General features: G+C 38.8%; 1 protein-coding gene across 2 annotated transcripts; it reads right to left on the reverse strand.

Moving 5' to 3' along the window:
* Window positions 1–4,738: 4,738 nt before the first annotated feature.
* On the reverse strand, window positions 4,739–11,680 carry LOC145568896 (uncharacterized). Of its 2 annotated transcripts, none has more exons than XM_081628279.1 (10): window positions 11,295–11,680; window positions 10,926–11,115; window positions 10,724–10,826; window positions 8,008–8,108; window positions 7,739–7,807; window positions 6,580–6,695; window positions 6,432–6,486; window positions 5,513–5,633; window positions 5,065–5,207; window positions 4,739–4,991 (listed from the first exon to the last, which is right to left on the reverse strand). In XM_081628279.1, exons 2-10 carry the CDS (start codon window positions 11,070–11,072, stop codon window positions 4,890–4,892), a joined length of 957 nt encoding a protein of 318 aa, XP_081484405.1. In that variant the 5' UTR covers window positions 11,073–11,115; window positions 11,295–11,680; the 3' UTR covers window positions 4,739–4,889. The 2 variants fall into 2 exon arrangements, with proteins under 2 accessions (XP_081484405.1, XP_081484404.1); XM_081628278.1 differs by having other exon boundaries at window positions 11,240–11,679.
* Window positions 11,681–22,480: the final 10,800 nt, after the last annotated feature.

Consider the following 22,480-nt stretch of genomic DNA (forward strand, 5'->3'; position numbering starts at 1 on the left):
GGGGGGGAGGTGGGTTTGGCTCATTCCATTCCCTTAGGTATCAAATAAAAGGAGAGAATAGTGAGATATTCCATTCCAGAATTAAACCAAACACATGGTATTAAGTATCAAGTTCCAACCCGATACCACCTTAACCTCATTCCTGATTCCAACCCCATACCACTTTGTGAACCAGACGCCCCCTTAATTATTTAGAGTATAAAGGTTATGAGTTTATAAAACATAATTTGGAACATTAGACTAAAACTTTATAACATAAAAGGCAAATTTTAGGACATGTGAATAAAAATTTACATATAATTAAAATTTTAGAACACATGATTAAATATTTAGAACACATGATTTGAACAGAAGACTAATTATTTAGAACTTAATTTTAAGACTGAAGTTTACTTAATTGTAATCGGAACATAAGAATCACTATTTAGAACATTTGAATGAAGAGTTAGTTGTTAAAGCTTATGAGCATATAAAACATAATTTGGAACATTAGACTTAAAATTTAGAACATTAGAAGCAATTTTTAGAACAATTGAATTAGAACATGTAAGTTAAATTTAGAAAAAAATAATTTAAGATTTAGAACATGTAAGTATGAAATTAGAACATTATTGATAATAATTAATTCAAAGTATACATACAAATCTGATTTAAAACAAAGAGATTAATTATATATAGAGCATAAATTCAAGACTGAAGTTTACTTAATTAAGATGTTTGTTCTAAATTTTTACTTATATGTTCTAATTTATGAATCATACGTTCTACATTGTTATTTAGACACCCCCTTAGAAAAAATCAGAACATGTTCCAAAATTTTACTCATTTGTTCTAAATTACTTATCAAATTTTACTCATCTACATCCTCAGTTATTACTTTCCCTTACTTTCCTACCATGTTCTAAATTTGTACAACCATGTTCTAAATTTTTCAACCATGTTCTACGATTTTGGAACATGTTGTACATAAAAACATCCAAGTTAATAAAAATTAAACCTGCTTTAGTATTTGCTTGTTCATCTATAATTTTCAACCTAATATTATGAACCTGCAAAAATTCAAAAAAAAAAAAATTAAATGAAACATTGATAATATATACAAATTCAATCCAAGCAATCAAGATCAATAAATTTAACCTAAATATATCAATTTAAAATAAAATTGTAAACATATTTTTTATTGTAAGAATCAAATTTAAATCAAAAATTTGAAAATTAAAACGCATATAAATCGCAAAAATCGAACATAAACCGAAAATCGAACATAAATCAAACATAAAGCGAACAAACTCGAGCATAAAAATCGCAAAAATCAGGGAAAAAATTGAGAAAAAACTAAGATTACATAAAAATTGAAGCAAAAAATCACATAAAAAATTGAGAAAATCGCATAAAAATGCTCAAACAAAGCGCAGCAAAAATCATAAGAATATAATGAATAGAAAGAATTGAATCATAAGAATTGCATTACTTACCTAAGAACAAGAGGAGAGAGAAAGTCAAGCTTATGGAGAGAAGCTGGTAATTTGAGCATGGGTTTGGAGGATGAGTTAAATGCGTTGGTTTTAGAGATTTTGGGAGGGTTTTATTTTAGCGTAACTTTACATTTTTGTCATTACTCTTGGAGTGATCTCAACTGTTGGATCTAGTTCAATTTAATGGTTGTGATGTATTCTCATATATGATAGATTTCTCATATAAAGACCTATTCTCACCGGATCCCTCCCCTATATATATATACTAGATTAGTCTACGATTGGACAAATAAATTTTTAAAAAATTTGATTATTTTTTAATACCAAAATTAAAAACCAAAAAAAAAATTTCCGAAATAAATAATGCATCAAATATTAAAAATAAAATTTAGAGTTTATAAAAATTGAATAATAAAAAGGCTACGTGATGAAGAAAAATTAAATTATTATTATTATTAGATGGATAGACTATTTTCGAAAATTGATACTAATAATAAAATAGCTGATCAGAATTTTAATTAAATCAAATAAAAAATCATGATGACATCATTTATAGTTTTAGAGGGAAAATTTTTAATGACGATCTGACATGTGTCTAGTTTTAGGAAAGGATGATGTAAACGGTTGCTACTTTAGTATTATTTATATATATATATAGGGACAAATGAGAAGAACCTTAAAATGAGAAGGATTTTATGTGCATATATTTTGTACTGAATGTGCAAAATTTTTAAACTAAATGTGCAAATATTTTTTGACTAGAACTTCATGTCCATTAACTTTGATTAAAAATGTGCATACTTTTACTTCTAAATATGCTTAATATTTACTCCATTACTTCATTCATAAAGGGACCTTACTTCTGTCACTCTCTCATCCTCTACCTACATTAAGATACTACACGTGTGTGCAATCAATGAAACCTTTCATTGTGCATAATTTTTAAACTAATTTTGCATAAATCTACTTCAAAATATGCATGACATTTACTCCATTTATTCCTTCATCTAATAGAGTCTTTAGCTGCAAGTATTCGAATAACATTACAATAAACCTCAAGTTATGCAAAGCCATGACAAATATAGTCCAAATTATGAGTATAGTACGTGAAATCGATGACATTTTTGAAGAATACTAAGCAATAAGGAAGTTAAGCTAGCATCAATGGTGAATTTCTTCCTTCGGGAGATTCATTATTTTAAAGCTTTCAATGAATATTTCCCAAAAAACCTTCTTATGTGCAGTAAATTGACTAATATCTACTACTAATTAGATATTAACGCTGACAAATTTTTTGTATTTGATTCATATAAAAGATACGACACTCGAATTCGATTACCCCAATGTCGTAAAGCTGTACGAACTATTTACTCCCAAATAATAGAAAGGAGGAGGAAAGACTAGTAAAGAAAATTTCCTTCTTGAATCTCAAAACAATGGATACTTCCTTTCTAATCTTTAAAATAAAATTTAGAACTTTAAATAAGTTTTAATGAAGGGAAGAGAGATCACAGAGAGAGAGTTTGTTGCAGTTAAGAAGAAAAATGAAAGTAAAAATTGAATGTGCATAACTTTTGTATTAAATGTGCATATTTTTTGTGCTAAATATGCATTTCGCGGAGGTGAAATGTGCATTGTTAGATTTATATGTACGATCAAGATTCCTTCTCATTATAAGATATATATATATATATATTATCTCGTTGCCTATAATATTGAGTTAGTTGGCATATTTAGGGGGAAAATTTTAACAGGAAATTTTTTATTTACAGAGTGACACGTGTCAAGATGTAGCTCGAGAGCCCTTTGTTTTAGTATAGTTATAGAATAAATTTTTTATTTTCAGTTTAGTCAACCCATAGACAATCTACAAGTGTTTACCAAATTCACTTGGAACTTGGACATGAGATAGAACGAATGCAGATACTATATATAGCTTACCCATAAGTGCAAGTAAATCGAGATATACCTCTTATGTTGGTGAAGCTTGGTTGAGTTAGAACAATGTGGAGTTCCAGTTTGATTGGGCAATTCTACCATCATATAAAAATAAAGTGAAATTCTCAATGGTACTCTTGAATTTTTTATTTTTTTCAATGGTAAACATCAAAGAATTAAATTATCTTTGGTAATCAACAATTTGTGTTATTAATTCAGTGGTAATATTAATGAGATTAATTTATATTTATAAGTCTAACTATGGTTAACTAAAGGAAAAATGACTAATATGCCCTTAAAAATCAGATTTTTCTTTAATTTTTAACAATTAAATTATTTTTAAAAAAAAATTAAGAAAAACAACCACCACACTTTCCCCCAGCCACCACCGCCAGCCTCGATCCCCATCCCTCGGCGCCGGCCGCGCCCAGACCCTACGTCGCCGGCGCCGCAGCCACCGGCCCCCCTCCCTACACCCACGAAAAACCATCCCAAACCTCGACAAAACCCCAACCGAAACCCCCAACGGGCGACGTTTATCCTCTAATCGATTCCATTTCACCCAATTCACCCCAAATTTCCTCAATTACAACAACAATGAGCCCACAAATCCCCAACAACCTTGTTGATCTCGACCTAGGGTTCGTGAAATTAGCTCCATATTCATGATACCTGCGGCAAAATCGACCCCATTCGTTGAAGCTGGTTCGAACTTCATCGAAACCATCACCAGAAGCAGCGAGATAATCGGGTTTGGAGCAATCTTTGTCGGGTATGAAGATGGCTTTGGTTTCGGGTAGGGTGTTTCATGAGGAGGGGGTTGGTCGGAAAATGGAGTGGAAAGGGAGGGGAAGGTGGCAGGGAAGGGTGACCGGAACAGGAGGGGAATGAGGTGGCCGGATTTAATGGAGGAAGGGGTTAGCGGGCAGGGATGGCAGGGGGAAGAAGGAGTGGTGGGTTTTTGTTCAATAAGGGTATTTTAGACATTTAACCTTTTCCTCCCTTTTAAAGCTTAAACCATAGTTAAGATTTTCTTAAAATGCTTAACTAATGTTACCATTGAATTAGTTTTACAACTTATAGATTACCAAAGATAATTTGATAATTTAGTGTTTACCATTGAGAAAAAAAATAACTTGAAGAGTACCATTGAGAATTTCCCAAAAATAAATAAATAAATAAAATAAGAAACTACTAGTTGTTGTACATATATTTTGTATACAGGCCAGCAAAGCGAAGAACATTGTTTCATTATACAGGTAATGTTTTTTATAACTACGTGTACACATTAAAAAAAAAAAAAAAACATAAAATAAAAAAAAAAGAAGAAGAAGATTAATTCTAACTTAAACATTGTACATCTTTAAGCATGATTTGAGTTCCTGATAGAGTTGTTGCTCTTAAGGAAATGACTACATTGTTCACAATTTATGGAAAACCCAAATTTTTGCTGATGATATAAAATTGGGTCAGGGATTATCTTCTCAATAGGTTGTACGCAGGCAAATCTTTTACACTGCAGATATCTTCTAACTCAAGCTCCCGTTCTAATTGCGCTCTTGTTGATTTCAGAACATCCTGGAAAATAATCACATAAATATTACTAAAACAAATGTCCAGGCGATAGGATGGGGAAAGACAATGGACTTACATTAAACTCCATATACGATGCACGTTTTGCAAGCCATTGCGCATCCATCATTAAAAAGGCTATACAATACAGATTGTCAAATGCCATCTCATCCTGGGCAAGCAACTCTAGAAAATGTACCCCGACTTTGGAAGTTGGCTTTCCTGCAAGAAATTTTCGATCCCACGGCTTATAATCCATCCCTTATAAAGCTTTAAACAAGGAATCCTAATAATTCTAAGAAAATTGTAACACAATTTTTCCACCACAAGCCTTGCTTCTTAAGTTCTTCCATATTAACTGGATATAAAGAATAGAGGGTAGACAAAAGTGCAAACATGTATCTTCAGATAAAGAAAACATCAACCTTCCCCCTTCTTCCTGTTGTAGGGAATGCAGGCATTGCCCTGGCTTGATTCATACTTTCACAAGACTAATAAAAGGTTGGTGACACGTAAATGAGACTTACCAGATTGGAGATCCAGCATTTGTGCTAGCATGAACGAAATATTGATGCCAGCTACAGCAAAGGGATATTCCCACTCAGCCCGCTGTCCATCTTTCTTGTGCAACAAACACTGGAAAGACCCCTGGAAGAATGAGAAGGTTCATTAATAAATGTAAGTTTCCCCCTCCAATCTAACCTGAAAACATTCCACATTAACAAAATTTTACAAAAGAATTTATGTATCTAAAATAGAATATAAAATAATTCTCCTCGACAATTTGTCTCACTTTTACAAAAGCAATGGTTGAAAGAAGACAGGGACGGACATGCCGAGAAAAATAAGTGTGTCCTATATAACATGATGAGTAATAGAGTTGAATCAATACCATTACAGGCAAAGAAAATCAAATGAGGTGCAGGTGAAACTATTATACTAGACATGATCAAGAAGGATCCAGATGGAAGCTTGCAACAGTAAAAATACTATGGAGTATCTTTAACTTTAAACGCAGGGAATAAGAATTACTAACAGGAGCTCGAAAAGTTTGATGGGATGGATCAGGATAGGCAGTGGACATGGAGCCGCTAGGATTACATAAGGAGATGCAAGACTACACAAATGGTATGTAGTGCAGATGGGAATAGCAAGTTCAACAGTAAGGATTACTGAAAAAAGGGTCTTTGGTGATGACAATGGTTAGCCGATCTTGGATTATTACACATTACTCTCAGCTTTCAGCAGACTTACCCCCTGTGCACAGTTATACTCTAAAGATTGTACTCCTAGTGTCAACATCATGTGGATTTCATAACCAGGAAAATTTATTGGGACACTAATACAAGTACAAGAGATTGAGAACATTCAAAATTACGTTAAAATCTGAATGCAAAAATGGTAAACAATGAAAAAGATCTAAAGACTGAATAGTTGGATACATACCGGATATTTTTCGGCAAAATATATGAGATTCTCAAGTGATATGTATCCTCCACCCCTAGTATAAGAAGATAATGACATCTAAAATCAGATTCTGGTAAGTAGTAGGATGGCTTTTATTTTAAAGTCTAGCATCGAACAGTAAGCGTACCTAAAATCTGTTGAGGGATCAGTGCCTTGCCAGCCCATTTCCTTCCAAAGCTCTGATTTAAGAGGTGGGAGCTCCCTATTGGGAAAAGCCAACCTCCACAGCTGCTTAAGAGCATTCTGGAAGCAAAAAGTTGTTTTTGTTAATGTGATACTATCAAATATGCATCAACATACATTTAAGTTTTCTTTTTTGAAAAAATAAATAAACAAATATGTAAAATAAAAATGCACAATGGGAATAAGATGGTCCATATTGACATTAGACAGGTAACAGTTATAAGTGAAAATGAAATGCTGGATTTTTGAGCTCTAAATCATGTCACGTAATGACATGCAAAGGATGTGATGAATTGGACTACGCATAGCGAGAATTAATAGTAGATTTTGATTATTGGTAGTTGTCCTATCAGAACATTTATTGACTTCATTTATTTTCATTTGGTGTATAAAATCCGTGCCGATATACTTTAAATATGTTAAATTGCTTGCAAATTATGCAAATATCAGACAATTCAAGAGCAAGTTTTAATCCATCCAAAAAGAAGCAAGCATTAACTATGTCAGAACGTAAAAATCAAGAATTTATCCACAATAGACAATCAGGAATAGACATGACATAATACATGAATTTAGAAAGGACTAAAGAGGCCATTAAATGATCATTAGTAGCTTCAGATAGTTTTGGGGTGAGATGGAGGGATGTGTACATAGAATTTAATAGCAAAGCATAGCTGACAAACATAATCAACAAGAAGGCAGCAAGACAATAAGCTGAACAGGTGAGCCGCATTAGAAACAAAAAATTGTTTGAGCAAATTTGATTCATTCAGTAATTAAACCTAGAAAACACCTAATGTATAGCTTGTCAGAACCCTAATAATTTCATTTGGTTTATCCAAAGAGCTGCAAATAATATCTCACGTGTTGTTCTCAATGTTTAAGGGAATAATCTGCCAACAGAAACTTTACTGCATTGCTACTGCTGCTCAAGCAATTTACACAAAACTGTCATGTTCCATTGTCCTTACGGTTAGTATACGTAAATAACAAGTATGATTATTAGATATATTTAATAAATAAGCCTACTTAATATAACAAATATCGGAACACATGCATTAAAAATATTCTAGAGTCCAAACAACCATGAAATGAAGATCAACCTGATGCTCTATTCGGCTTCCATCAAACGGAACTTTCAGCCTGCTTTGAAGGTGTCTGAGTCTTTCCTCCTACAATAGCAACATGACAGAGCATCAGTGCATCACTTTAGTGCATATTCAGAAATCTAAGCATATTACAAACAAAATAATATTTGATTATCTAACATTATGGTCCAAACAAACATAATGTTTACATATACTACAACAAGAAAACATAGATAGCCAACTGAGGAAGAATAAAGCATCCTGATTCCTAACACTGACTATACCTGTAATGAAGTAAGAGCTGGTGCAAGGAAAGGTGTTTGCGATGAGAATGCAGGACCCACAAGACGCCCAAAAAGTGACCTTGAGCCAAGAACAATATTTGCTGGACAGAAATATCATGATTTAAAAAATTAATTAGACATAGGAAAGGGATAATTATCACATGATAAATATTGAATAACAGATCCTACTTTCCTCAAGTTCCTATTGACACAATATTTAATACATTGTCAAGTATTTAATCAACCATTATTTCAATTAAGGAATAATTATCACTTCTGAAAAAAATAAAATAAAATTATAACAGACATCAACCAAATCATGACTCTTTGAGTACAAAACAAAAGAAGAACATAATAAAGAGTGTACATTATACCTAGATTATTTTCTTTCCATCATGCAGACAGATTAAGTGCAAAGTTGAGAACAACTGTACCTCCCAGAATTCTCACTATTCCCAAACCTTGCCAAAGGCAGATAAGTATCTCTAGTATCATAATTAAGGTGAAATAAAAGCGTACGGCCACGAATTTTATAGAATAAGACAAAAAAGTACAGTAGTACGCAACAGAAGAGACTATCCAAGAAATAAATCAGTCTCAGGGAAGAGTGATATCAAGGCCAACATCCATTTCTCACTTAAAACTTCCTTTCAGACTTCTAAATGAACTGTAAAAAGAAGAGACTCGATCAATGTGAAAGGATTGGTCATGAAAACATAAATACAAAAATTGAGGGATCAAACAAAATTGATGATGAATCAAGCCAGCCGACAGGCTGTTAGAGCCACAGATGGAAGCTACCATGTCTATGAAGACTAAAAACCATCTTTTCTTGGAGCGTGCTATTCACAATTATCATGCCTAGATTTTCTATGAAGATGTCATGAATTTTAACAGGCTTAGTAATACCAGACCAACACTGCCTTAAGTAGAAAATAAATTTATGAGAATATCAACCTTCAAACCAAGATTGCAAAAAGCAGAAAGTGGTATGGGTTTCTTCTTTCACTGAAAGGTCCCTTGCACATTGACACTTAAGTATAGAGCTAGTTTCCAGGCAGGCAATGCACAATAACAGCTAAGATGCAACGAGGATTTTTAAGTGTTTATGATGACACTAAAAAGGCTAAATACTATATGAAGTCACCGGTGTTGAGGTAAAATTCCCAAGTTTTGACAATAAGCTACTGTGAATCATCTATTTATTTTAGCTTAACAGAGCAAAACAAAATTACCTGAACAAAACAATGTTGTAAAAAAAAAAATAATAATAATAAAAAATTAAAAAAAAATTTGGCAGGATTAGGCCAAAAAAAATTTTTTATCAAAAAAATTAAATCCTGGCCTGCACACCATATTCCTAGGGTGAATGGGCATAATCCTCAGCTAAACAAGAAGATATATATTACACATGATCTAGCATAGCTGAGTCTTAGGGTCTGTTATGTTCAACTTAGTTGCTTGTTTCATGTAGGTTCAAGAGTTCATTAAAGTTTGAAAATGTTCATTTCACTATTACAACATGTTTCAATAATTTCACATAAGTTCAATTAAATTAAGACAAATTCAAATAGTTTAAACTTTAAAGTCAATTGAATGGAACACATCCATAGTAAATATTGAGTCTGATATGATATGGCATATATATAAACTATGAACTACCCAATGCCAAATGCAATTTTATTGAGCTTGCCTAACTGAGCAACTTTTTTTTTTTTTTTTGACAAGAACCAAGCACATCTTACATTCTACAAAGTTCACCACCTTTATATCTAGCACTTCAGAGTACATTGTTTACTGCGCTTGTTGGTACTAAAGCCTTGTTAAAGCTTTTGAAAATTACTCCCCCCCCCCCCCCCCCCCCCAAAAAAAAAAAAAAAAAAAAAAAAAAAAAAAAAAAAAAAAAAAAAATCATAAAATAAATAAAATATTGAATAAGTAACCAAAAAATGTTTGGAAATACCTAAGACAGTACATCCAGGAGAGTTTTATGGGTAACCCAAACCAGATGATTGTATAGTTTGGTTTACTAGATATAAGTAACTTGGGGTAGAATTTATCTGTTTTATTTGATTGTTTCAGTTTCGGACCTAGTGAACATAGATATTATTTCTTACATTTTTACTTTTTCCTTCACTTAAAAATTCTTTTCAGCCTACATTCCACTTTCCTACACATTTCAAGAAGAGTTTTGGCTAGACACATTCCACTTTCCTACACTTTTCAAGAAGAATCTCATTGGGTAGCTAAGTGTTGAACATAAAGGTTCTAGTCTGTATTCCATCCAGGATTCTATCAGTGATCAATGTAGGATTAAAGCTCAATCTACTCAATAAGTATACACTCATCTACGTTCATTTATCCATATAGCATACATATTCAAGGTACAAAATGTAGATTATCAAGCTTCTCGGTTCTCCGTTCTCACCATTCTCAATCCCCGAAAAAGAAATTTCTTGGGCTACCTCCTACATAGTGCCGGCTTTTTTCTGCATATCAGATTCTAACTACTAACATGTGATTAAAACTACCTAAGGCATATTCCACAATCGGTTCTAACTCATCACTACATATGATTGAAATCGCAATAGGCAGATTCCATAATCAGTTCAATGCAGTAACAAAATAAAAAGTACTATGTACTATTTAACACAAACTAATTAATTCAATTCAAGTTCCAAATACTAAACAGTTTAATGAGTTCCACATATAGTACCTAGCCACTGAGCCCACTGCGCGAGCAGCTGAGAAAATATAAAAGACCAATGGAGATTGACCTTCCTCCCTGGATCATCCAAAAGCTCATCCAAAGAATATTGCTGAAATTAACAGAAAATCACACAATCATCATTCACAAACACTGAAACAATCCCACAAAGGCGATACGGAATGACATTATACAAGTAAAATCAATTCACCTCACGATTTCTATCACCATACTCGCGATCATTTCCAAGCAATGGCTCCGCTAAACTCCCGGAATCCGACGAATCATAATGCTCACGTCTTCTCCCATCAACATCACCGTGATGAAGCCTTCTCCTTAAAGTAGCCGAAGGTGACATCACCAATACAGCTCCAAATTCCCCCTCTTACAATCAAATTCACCTAAATTGCATCAATTTGAACACTAATTAGCATTAATATTGAAAAATTGAATGATCAAAGACAGAAATTCTAAAACCTCGTCATCAGAAAAACATCAAATATAAATTTCAACAAGAAAAATTACCTCAAAAATACAGAAATCGCAACAAAAATTGAATTTTTAGAACAGTATCGTATACCTTGGCTTGATTTGCAGTTTTCTTTAAATAAGGAAAAAATTAAAAATCTTAGGAAGCAAGCAAAGAAGTTGGGAGAGTGTAATTTAATTAATTATTAGGTCTTTGAAAAAATCAGAGGGTTTGGAATTTGGGGATTCTTGAATTGCAATTGGGCAATTGACGTTATTGTTTAAATTTTTGTGTAATATTAAAATTGGAGTTTGACAATTGGAATTCTTGCCTTGTTTAAAAATTGGATTGTTGAGTTTTGATTGCAAGTGTTGTTTCAGAGCTGACTGGTCTTTAAAAAAGAAGAAACATAAACAGAACGACTTGAGCAAGCAAGAAGCAAGATACAAATGAGTTTTATGTGCGCTAGTATATGCTTGGACTAGGGGCCATGCGAAAGGTGTTCCTTAGAAAAACCAAGTTTATAACCATGGTCCATGATAAAATATGATCGGTTTATTAAGGGGTACGTTGGATAATTTAACTAAATTGTTAAATACCACCAACGTTTTTTTATCAAATTGTCAACAAAAGTCGTGAAGGAACAAATTTACCTTTACTTAACCCCACATAGCTTTCTCTCTCCTAGTTCATCAAGCCTCGAACCCAATCATCAACCACCACCGCCACCATCAAATACTCATGAGTTTTAACTTAATTCACTAAATACCCGCGACATTTTTCAAATTCATCATATACCATACAGTTTTAAGGAAATGTCATTAGCCATTAACATTTGTTAGTCATTAAGGCTAATTATGTCACGTGGCATTATATGATTGATTCTCTTTTAATTTATTTTAACTAGAACTTATCCGTGCTGACGCACAAAATATACGATTATACGTATATGTGAAGTATGTATATTAAAATGAAAAATAGTTGAGTGAAGTTATAGATTTTTTTTTTTCAAATATCGCTCTAATGATAAAAAAATTACGCATTTTAATATTTCCCATTTAATTTTATAAAATTGGGGGGGGGGGGACGGGGCGTCCCGCGTTGCGACATTAAAAATATGAATTACACATTTTGATATTTCCTGTTTAATTTCATTTTAATGTGGTAAGTTTTTCATACTACTAGTTTTAAAAATGAACACATTAAAAATTTGAATAAAACATTAAAAAAATCTTACCACATGTGACGCGAGAGATTGACGTGTAGCATGACACATGTGACAAACGTCACAATCCTAAGGAATGTTGTTGTTCGGGATAGCCGGAAGTTTAGCCGGAGGCTCTGGCAACAGGGTTAGGAGGTTGTTCCATTTGGAAGGTTTAAGGCCCCGTTCTCTTCACCTTATTTTTGCTGATCTAAAATTATTTTTACTGAAACAAAATTATATTTGCCGAATTTAAATTATTTTTACTGAACTTAACTTAATTTTACTGAACTGAAATTATTTTTGCTGAACTGAAATTATTTTTTACTGATTTTCTATTATAATTCTTCTTTAAGAAAACTGAATTTTACTAAACTGAACTTATTTTTACTAAATTGAAATTATTTTTACTGAACTGAAATTAATTTTACTGAACGGAACTTATTTTTACTGAACTGAAATTATTTTTACTTAATATTTTTTTTAAGGTGAAGAGAACAGGGCCTAAAAGGAATGAAAGATTATGTAATGTTGAATTGGAGAAATAAAATAACATGCATGGAATTGTATTTATAAGGCAAAATGCTTAATATACATACGTACAAACAAATAAAATTTACTTTTTTTTTCCTCTCTTTAATGATGTGTATACGCGGGCATAATTGATACACATTTTATACATCAAATTTATTTACGCAATAACAATCTTTTCCCAAAATAAAAACTTATTCATGCATTCTTCTTTTAAAACAAAGTCCTGCTCCAGGTGCGGGGGCGCATACGAAAGCTGTGTGATCGAGCAGAAAAAGCTCTACCATGCCACGACAATATTCACCATGCCACATTAAGATCCGCCATGTCATGGTAAACGCTGCGACAACACGACAAAATTCGCCGAGCCATAGCGGAATCCGCCACATCACGTGAGAAGCTGTCGCGCCACGACAAGCTCTACCACGCCACGCCAGCAAGAAGTTGGTTGCGCGGGAACGCTACTCTAGGACTCTGTTTCCGTACCTTAATTATCGCGGGCGCGCAAGCTCGTGAGAGGGCGCACCCGGTTGGGTCTATTTCGGGATATTTGCCTTATTTCCTTTGTAATTAGTTATACTATAAATAGCTTTTCTCTTTCCAAAAGTAATTAAGCAATTAATTAAGACAATAATTCTTAGCTTAGTTCAGTGTTTCTCTCTCTAGTTTTAGGCTTAGTTTTAGAGAGAGAAAGTGAGGGATTTCAATGGTGATTTGAGAGATTGAAGATGCAAGGGTGACAATTGTATGTATTGAAGATCTTCTCAATTATCAATGAGCATTTCTTACTCTATCTCATCTTATTGTTTTATTTAATTTCATGTTTGTTTGATTTAGTTTTGTTGCTTAATTCTTGATAATATTAGTTGTTATTCATGTTTGATTGATTCTTGATTTCATTTACTTGTTTTGATGTGATGATGATTGCTAGTGAGTAGTTGCTTTGCTAGGGTTTGAATAAAACCCGTATGATTAATTGATTGTGATTAATTTGGGAATGATGTTGATTGATTGTTGAGATTAAAGTGTAAGTTAGCATGTGTTTAGTTTGATTAGGCCTTGAGAACTATGCTAGATTGCATTGTAGATCCTAATGACATGACCACTTGATTTAGGATTTGCAATTGTTGATTGGTTTAAATTGTGATTCTCCTTGTATGTTATTTGTTTCGGGGTTTTTTGAGTCCCTTGGGAGAGTTACAACACTAAGACTGGATGCTCGCTTGGATGCCTGTACCTGCAAAACAACGGAACACCGAATGGTCGGTGGTCCGCCTCCGAAGCTTAAGTTAGTCTAAGTCCGAAGAATAAGGTGCGGAATGTAAAGGATATCTACTCGGATTCCGAGCTCGGGTGTACTGTTCTCTTGAGAGCGACAGTTCTGACAATGATTAGTAATCACTGAATATTCCTCGGAAGGAGTGTACAGGGTTCTTTGTGTACGTATCACGTATTGAATGTCCAGAAGTTTCACGTTGTGTGTGTTGTTGCCATAAATGAGGAGGTCATCTCCTATTTATAGGCTTCTCGAAAAACGTGCACTCCCTAGGGTTTCGTGCCCTAGGGAATATTCACGCAGCTTTTGCAGACCTCGGGATTTGGGCCTGAAAGCCGCCAATCCCAGGTCCTTTTATCCGTCTGCCACGTGTCGTTCTCTGAGAGGTCCAAGGTGGCGCCCCTTTCAGTGACACGTGGCGGACTCCGATTGGGCCAACTGGCCTAGGGTATTTTTACCCAAATCATTTGCCCCTCACAGGTGACACGCGCTTGCCACGTGTTGCCTGTGACAGGTGTTAGCATCCGATTGGTCGGATTTTGAATAGTTACCGCGGAGGGAAAGTTTTAGGGTTTATAACCCCTCTATAAATAGAAAGTTTTCACCCCCGGATTTATTACACCTTTGCGAATCTTTGGAGAATCTTTGACTTTTGACTTTAAGAATCTCAAATTCCTTAAGTGTTTCTTAGCTTTCAAGCATCTGACACTCAGCCCGCTGTCCGACCGTTCTCAGCCAACCAAGCGTCTCTCACCCTTCTTCTAAAGGTAACACCTGTTTCTTCTTTTACTTTTCATTTTTTCTTTGTTTTCGAAAAAATGGTATCCCAACCGCATGCGGCACAGCATAGGATAGTGATCAGCCGGTCACCGGGGACGGCTGAATCTAGAACTTACAGTGCCGACTGCTTGGCCAGCGACTGTGCTTTGCGAACTTCTCCGAATCTGACTGGTTTCGTGTCCGTGCAGGACACAATGGCCAGAACCAAAAGAACAGCAAGAAAAACTAACTCCGATGGATCTTTTTTCCCGTCGGATGGTTCAACTCTTTATTCTGACGGCTCGATGAGGGTGCCTCGAAGTGAGGTGTCGGAACACCCTGATAGCCCTTCTTATCTTCCTCCTACCCCCACCTATTACCATTCGCCCTCTTCAAGCGGTACTCCTAGTGATAGGATACTGGAGGAGGCAGATGAAACCTATGCAGCCGGGCCTTCTGAACAGGCGCCGGAAGAGAGTCTAGGGGAGGACCCTGCTGGCACCAGTCGGCAGTCCCTTAGCTCTGATGACAGTTCTGATGACGAGTCGGCCTCGTCATCTTCTTCAGATAATGCCTCCGCCTCTTCAGGGGAGGCAAGGGCCAGAATAGACGCTGCCAGGGAGTCCTTGGCAGTTGAGAGGGGGGAATCCTGGTCCGAGCCGAGCGCTTCCAGGCGCTTGGAGAAAGCCCCCTACTATCATCATGTTCCGCAGAGCAGGCGGAACACCATGGCAAACGGCCTTACAAGTTTTAAGCGTAAGGTTGTTCTGGGCCATGGCTTCACTTTGTGCGTCCCTAATAAGGACGACACCATTACTTGGCCGAGTATGGCCAGCTATGAAGACCGAGCATTCGGTTGTTATGAGGCGGCCTTTCAGGCTGGCTTGCGCTTCCCTCTCCATCCGGCCGTGGAGAGGATTTTGGATGGATACCAACTTGGTATCTGGCAACTCGTACCCAATTCCTGGATCAATATTCTGGGGTACGTTGCCACCTGCGAGATGCTGGAAGTGGAGGCGAGCTTTGAAGCATTCGCCCACATGCATTATCTTAGCAGGGCGCCTGCTAGGGGTGGCGAGGGCTGGTACACCTTGACTACTTGCAAGGGGTACATGATGGCTGTCGGCAAAGAGAACAAGTGGAAAGACTGGAGAACTAAGTTCTACATAGTCAAAACTGCCGACCGCCGCCTGAACCAAAAGTATAACAGGTGGAACAAGGATCCACCTCTCCTAGCAGGCAGGAGTGCATTGCCAGCTCTTCCTAGACGAGCAAAGGAGGAGATCATGGAAGCGGGTTTGTTCACCGTGTCTGTGAAGACGAATGATGAGGGGGACAAGGAAGTCACCCCTCAATGCTATCTCCCTTTGTACAAATGGTTTGAGGAAGGGACGTTCTTGGCCGCTTGTGGGCTAAGTACTGAGATGTCGAGAGGTAGTCGGCCGTCTGTTTAATATGCCATATTTATTTTGCTTGTCTTCACTTGTTAAATGTGTCTAACACTTGATTCTTTTTTGCAGACAAAGCAATGAAGAAACTCTCGGCCTCCAGGAAGCCGGCTGTATCTGCTGCCAGATACAGATCAAACGTTCTTAACAGGACGGAAGCCACCACTGCAAGGGTGGGTGAGCAGCAACCAGCCGGTACCCCAGGGGTGAGATTTCTATACTTAGCACCCACCTGATTAATGCTGGGTTTTTGCTGAATGTTTTCTAACTTTTGTTTTGTCTTCAATGACACAGGGTACCTCCTCCAAATCCCCGTCCAAACCATCCGACCCTAAGCTCCAAAAGACTAGGGCGGGTGATGTGAGCGCATCCGGCAAGGGCGGCCGGAAGCACGTTGCTCATAAGCCCAAGAGGCCCTCAGACGCCCCTGCTGGTGAGAAGAGGTTTCTGGGGGAAAAAGCCCCCCTCTTCTTCCGGTAAGGAGAGGCTTTTGGGGAAAAGGCCCGCCTCTTCTCCGGTCAGAAGAGGGTTCTGGGGGAAGAGGAGGTGGATGAGGGCGACGGTAAAGACCATTCGTCCTCCCTTTCTTTTCTGCAAGTTATCCATACTTGAGTACTTTTCTAACTTTTTCCTCTTGCAGTTCCTGTACAGAGGCCGACTGTAGTTTAAATGGCCAAGTCCATGCTGAGGGCGATTGATCCGGATGATAAAGCATCCGTTAGAGTAGTCGGCACCCTAGACCTTGATGGTATTCTAGGGAATCTTTGTGAGGTAGACTTAGCCTTGAATCACTTTTACATTCGTCTCTTTCTTTTATCCGCCTGGTTCTTAACCATCCGGCTTCTTTTTGCAGGCCATGCTGCGTGTCCAAGGGCTCGGAAAACCCCTCAAGGAGAAGTCCAAAGAGGTAAAAGCTGCTAAGGCTCAGGCCGAGTCCGCCTTGGATAGGGCTCAATTTGATATTGCTCAGAATGAATTTCTGACGCTTGATATGATGTATTCGCAGTCGGAGGCCAATCTGCAGGTGAAGAAGGATCTGGACTCGGCCCGCCTTCAGGTCTCCAACCTCAAGAAGGAGATCAAATCCCTTAAGGCGGAGCTCGAGCCCCTTCAGGACGCCAAGGATGAGGCCGAGAGGGCCCAGGATAGGGTGAGCCGCTTAGAGCAGCGTCTCACCAACCAGGAGCACCAGCTGAGGGCCAAGTTTGAGTCCCGTGCCGAGCAAGATAGATCTGAACTGGTCAAACAAATGATCAGGGACAATGAGATCATCATGCGGGACACTTGGGCGGCTGTTCAGCCAGGCTCAGACTATCAGATTTGGAAGTCCAAGTTTGATGAGCTCAGCAAAGCTCTCGACGATCGCCTCCTTGAGGAGATGGAAGAAGCTTCCAAGGCTGATGCTGAGGCCGAGGCTGCTGAAGGCTCTGGGTCCGACTCTTCTGAGGAGTCGTCCTCTAGGGAGGAGGAGGGAGATCAGGCGAAGGAGCGAGAGAAAGATGATGAAGAGCAGCCGAAGGACAACAGGCCGGCTGCCAATGAAGAGGCTCTCCCCTGATCACTTAAGCTTTTTATTTTCTGTTTCTGCGGCCGAATGGCCATGTACTTGCTTTTCCGGCCTGTGTGCCGAGTATTTATGTATTTTTACCGACCGAGGGGTCGGGTAATTTGACAATTTTTCTGGCTCTGCCAGATAACAATTTCAACCAATCGTCTGGTGGCGATTGGTCATTTTAATTTGAATCATTCGGCCATTTGGCTGAAGTTTTTCATATTCTGTCCTTTGAATTGTTAATTTTTGCATGTTTTTTGGCTAAGTATTATAACCTGTATACCATGCGAATGTTCTTGCCCCTGGACGGATGTCGTGTGGTTTCGGTTTATGAGATTGATTGACTTGGAAATTATTGATACTTAGAAGAGTATTCATGGTTTCTAGGTCAATCAATCACTATGGTGATTGCCCCAAACCACGCGGCAGACGTCCATCCAGAATTTGGCAAAAATAAGTGTTCATTCGGCCATTGGCTCGAACAAAACTCAAGTTTCCAACTTAGCTGTTATGCTAGGGAAAAATCCCCGCCTGTTCTGCCCCATAGGCATAAACAGGCGCATCCGGCCATTGACCTCATTGAGATTAAAGTGTTAAGTCTGGGACTTAACTGATTTTCGTTAAAGTAATTCGTCCGCCTGTCTTTCCCCATAGGTAAGGATCAGGCGGCATCCGGCTGATAGCCTCAAATAAGTGCTAAGTAGTTAACTTAACGCATTTTTATAAAAATTTTCCGCCTGTTTTGCCCCTGAGCTAAAATAGGCGCATCCGGCTTTATGCCTCGGTTAGCCTCTACTTATGAAACAGTGACCATTTCCGAACTGTGCTAGAACAGATAGAAAATTCTAGCCTTTTAGATTTCACTTTCGATTAAAACAAACGATTGCGAGTGCTGCCTTACATTCGGTTGGGCCGCTTGTATATTCGTAGAGCAATGTGCCACCCAAATGCGAGATGCTTCTCCTCGACGAATTCACCCAAATGGGCGTCGTCGGTTATCTGACTCATGTTGGAGCAGACAGTCATACTCATGTTGGAGCAGACTGTGACCATTCGGTCTCTTTTTATTTTTATCTGGCCTTAGGCCTCGTAATTGATTAAGTAAATGTTGGTATAAACTTAATAAAATTTCGTAGGAACGACTGTTTAGAACAATCGGCTCCTTCAAAGGGTTTGGGGCGTCTGCTGTTGAGACAGACGCCTTTCAAACATATTGGCCGTCTGTAGCTGGTACAGACGGTGCTGAAAATAATAAAAGTTGAAAAAGGGAAGCATATTCTCATTAACAAATCTTTGAGATAACAAGATTGGAGTATTTACATTCGTACTTAGAAGTAGTACTTTTTCAAGTTGTCTACATTCCAAGTTCTGGGCAGCTGCCTGCCGTCTGGTTCTTCCAGGCGGTAGGTGCCGTCTCTTACTTCCTCATAGATTCGGTAGGGGCCTTCCCAATTTGGGGTTAGCTTTCCCTGCTCATTCGCCCTATCGACTGCTTCCATTTTCCGTAGCACAAAGTCCCCCACTTTGAGAGGACGCTTGTGTACTCTTTTGTTGTAAGCCCGAGTCATTCTCAGACGGTATATCTCATGGCGCAAGGCAGCATTGCCCCTGCGCTCTGGTAGTGAGTCCAATGCTAGACGCATGGCCTCCCAGTTCACCTCCTCGTCATACAACATGATTCGAAGAGTCGGCTCATAGTGCTCAATGGGCAGGACAGCTTCTGCACCATACACCATAAGAAATGGGGTCTCTCCAGTTGCCCCTTTAGCAGTCGTCCTGATGGACCAGAGGACGTGTGGTAATTCATCCGCCCAAAGGCCACCAGCCCGTTCAGTTTTCTTTTTAATCCCGTCTGAGATTAACTTGTGAAAAGCCTCGACCTGGCCGTTTGCTTGAGGCCGGCTGACTGATGCGAAGAAGCTAGAGATCCCTTGGTCTCTCAGCCAAGTCTTGAGTTGAGGCGTTTCAAATTGAGGACCATTGTCAAAAACCATAGACATGGGCACCCCGAAACGAGTGATTATGTTCCTCCAGATGAAGGAAATGACATCTTTTGTCTTAATGTTTTTGACCGCCTCCGCCTCTACCCACTTAGTAAAGTAATCCACAGCAACCAATATGTAGCGCTTGCCGCCTGGTGCGGCTGTATATGGCCCCAGAATGTCCATGCCCCATTTGGCGAAGGGTATTGGGCTGTGGATGGCCGTCAGGTCTGTAGCTGGACGATGAATGAGCTTGCCAAATTTTTGACATTTGTCACATTTTTTCACCAATTCCATTGCATCCGACTCCAGTGTAGGCCAGAAGTAAAGCCGCCTGGCTTTGGCAGCAAGGGATCTGCCCCCTATATGGGAGGCGCAGAATCCTGCATGCAACTCTTCGAGGACTTCCTTACCCTTCTCAGGGGTAACACACTTCAACAGAGGCTTTAGAAAACCAGCCCTGAAGAGTTCTCCTTGTCGCAACTCGAAGTTAGCCGCTCGTTTTTTCAAAACAGCCGCCTCTTGTGGTGAGTCAGGGAGCGTGCCGTCTGTAAGGTAAGTCCGGATGCTATCCATCCAGGTTGAGCTTCGATCAAGAACTCCAATGGGGTCTTCCTCAGAGATACTCCTTTTTTCCATAACCTCCCAGAAGACTGACCGAGGCGTTTCACAAGAGGCGGATGATGCCAGTTTGGACAGGGCATCCGCCTGATTGTTGGAAGACCTGGGCACTTGACTTGAGTAAATTCTTCAAGTGTCCCAACTTCAGCCTTGACCGCCTGCAAATATTTTATCATGGCCGGATGAGTGGCCTCGTACGTTCCATTGACTTGGAGTATGACGAATTGAGAGTCTGAGCAGGCGTCAATTTTCTTTGCCCCTGCTGCCTTACAGTACCGAATGCCAGCAAGCAGGGCTTCATATTCGGCCTCATTATTAGAGACCTGGAACTTGAACCGTAGTGCATATTCAAATTTGTCCCCCTCAGGAGACTGACAGATAATCCCTGCACCACAGCCGTTCGCAGTGGAGCTCCCGTCCACATACACTTTCCAAACCTGACTAGTATCATCCGGAGCAACCGGCCTTGTCATTTCCACAATAAAATCGGCGAATGCTTGCCCCTTTATTGCTTTCCTAGGTTCGTAAGTGATTTCCAATCCTTGCATTTCAATCGCCCATTTGAGCATTCGTCTAGAAGACTCCAAGGTTGTCTGAGGCCGCTTGATCGGCTGGTCAGTATAGACCACTACCGTATGTGCCAAGAAGTAAGGTTTCAATTTCTTGATGGCCATGTAGAGAGCGAGACCAAACTTTTCAACCATGGGGTACCGAAGCTCAGCGTTCCTGAGAACATGGCTGATGAAATAGACTGGGAGCTGAGTGCCGTCTCTTTCAGCTAAGAGAACAGCGCTGAGGGCATGATCGGAGACGGGCAGATACATGAAGAGCGTCTCTTTGGGCAAGGGGCTAACAAGCCTCGGCAAAGAGTGCAAATGAGTTTTTACCTTTTGAAAGGTCGCCTCTGCATCACCACCCCATTCAAAATTAGTCATCTTCCTGATTGCTTGGAAAAAGTAGAGACACTTATCGCCTGACCGACTGAGGAATCTCCCCAAGGCCGCCAGACAACCTGTAAGCTTTTGAACCTCTTTCACAGTACGGGGCTACTGCATGTCGATGACCGCCTGTATTTTCTCAGGATTGGCCTCTATTCCCCTTTGATCAATCAGGAATCCGAGAAACTTCCCAGACTCAACACCAAAGACACACTTTTTTGGATTTAGCATGACCTTGTGCCGCCTGAGTGTGGCGAATGTTTCTCGGAGATCAGCAAGGTGATCCGCTTGTAGTTTGGATTTGACTATCATGTCATCAATGTATGCTTCTACATTCCTCCCAATCTGATTAATGAAGACCGTATTAATCATTGGTTGGAAAGTAGCAGGCGCATTCTTCAAACCAAACGGCATCACAGTATAACAGAACAACCCCTGATCAGTGACAAAAGCCGTCTTTTCTTGATCTTTTTTCCACAGGGGAATCTGATGAAAGCCTGAATAGGCGTCCATGAAACTCATCAGGGCATGCCCGGCTGTTGAATCAACCAGGCTGTCGATCTTTGGCAATGGATAACTGTCCTTCGGACATGCCTTGTTCAGATCGGTGTAGTCAACACACATCCGCCAAGTACCATTCGGCTTTTTTACTAACACAACGTTAGCTACCCAATCAGGGAAGTTGCATGGCCGAATGAACTTGGCGTCCAGCAGCTTTTTAACTTCAGCTGCTGCCGCCTGACTTCTTTCTTCGCCGTGATTTCTTTTCTTTTGCCGAATGGGCTTCTTTTTGGGATCCACGGCAAGTTTGTGGACAGCGAGATCCGGGCTTATACCAGGCATCTCTTCCACGTCATAGGCAAAGATGTCTTTGAATTCTTTCAGAAGCTGGTGCAAACTGTCACCTAGCTTAGCAAAAGCAACCGTCCCCACCTTAACAGTTCGCTCTGGCCAAGCGTCGTCCAGAGGGATGTCAATGTGTTCAC

The sequence above is a fragment of the Chenopodium album genome, chromosome 11 (assembly GCF_948465745.1).
Source record: "Chenopodium album chromosome 11, dcCheAlbu1.1, whole genome shotgun sequence".
Taxonomy (NCBI): domain Eukaryota; kingdom Viridiplantae; phylum Streptophyta; class Magnoliopsida; order Caryophyllales; family Amaranthaceae; genus Chenopodium; species Chenopodium album.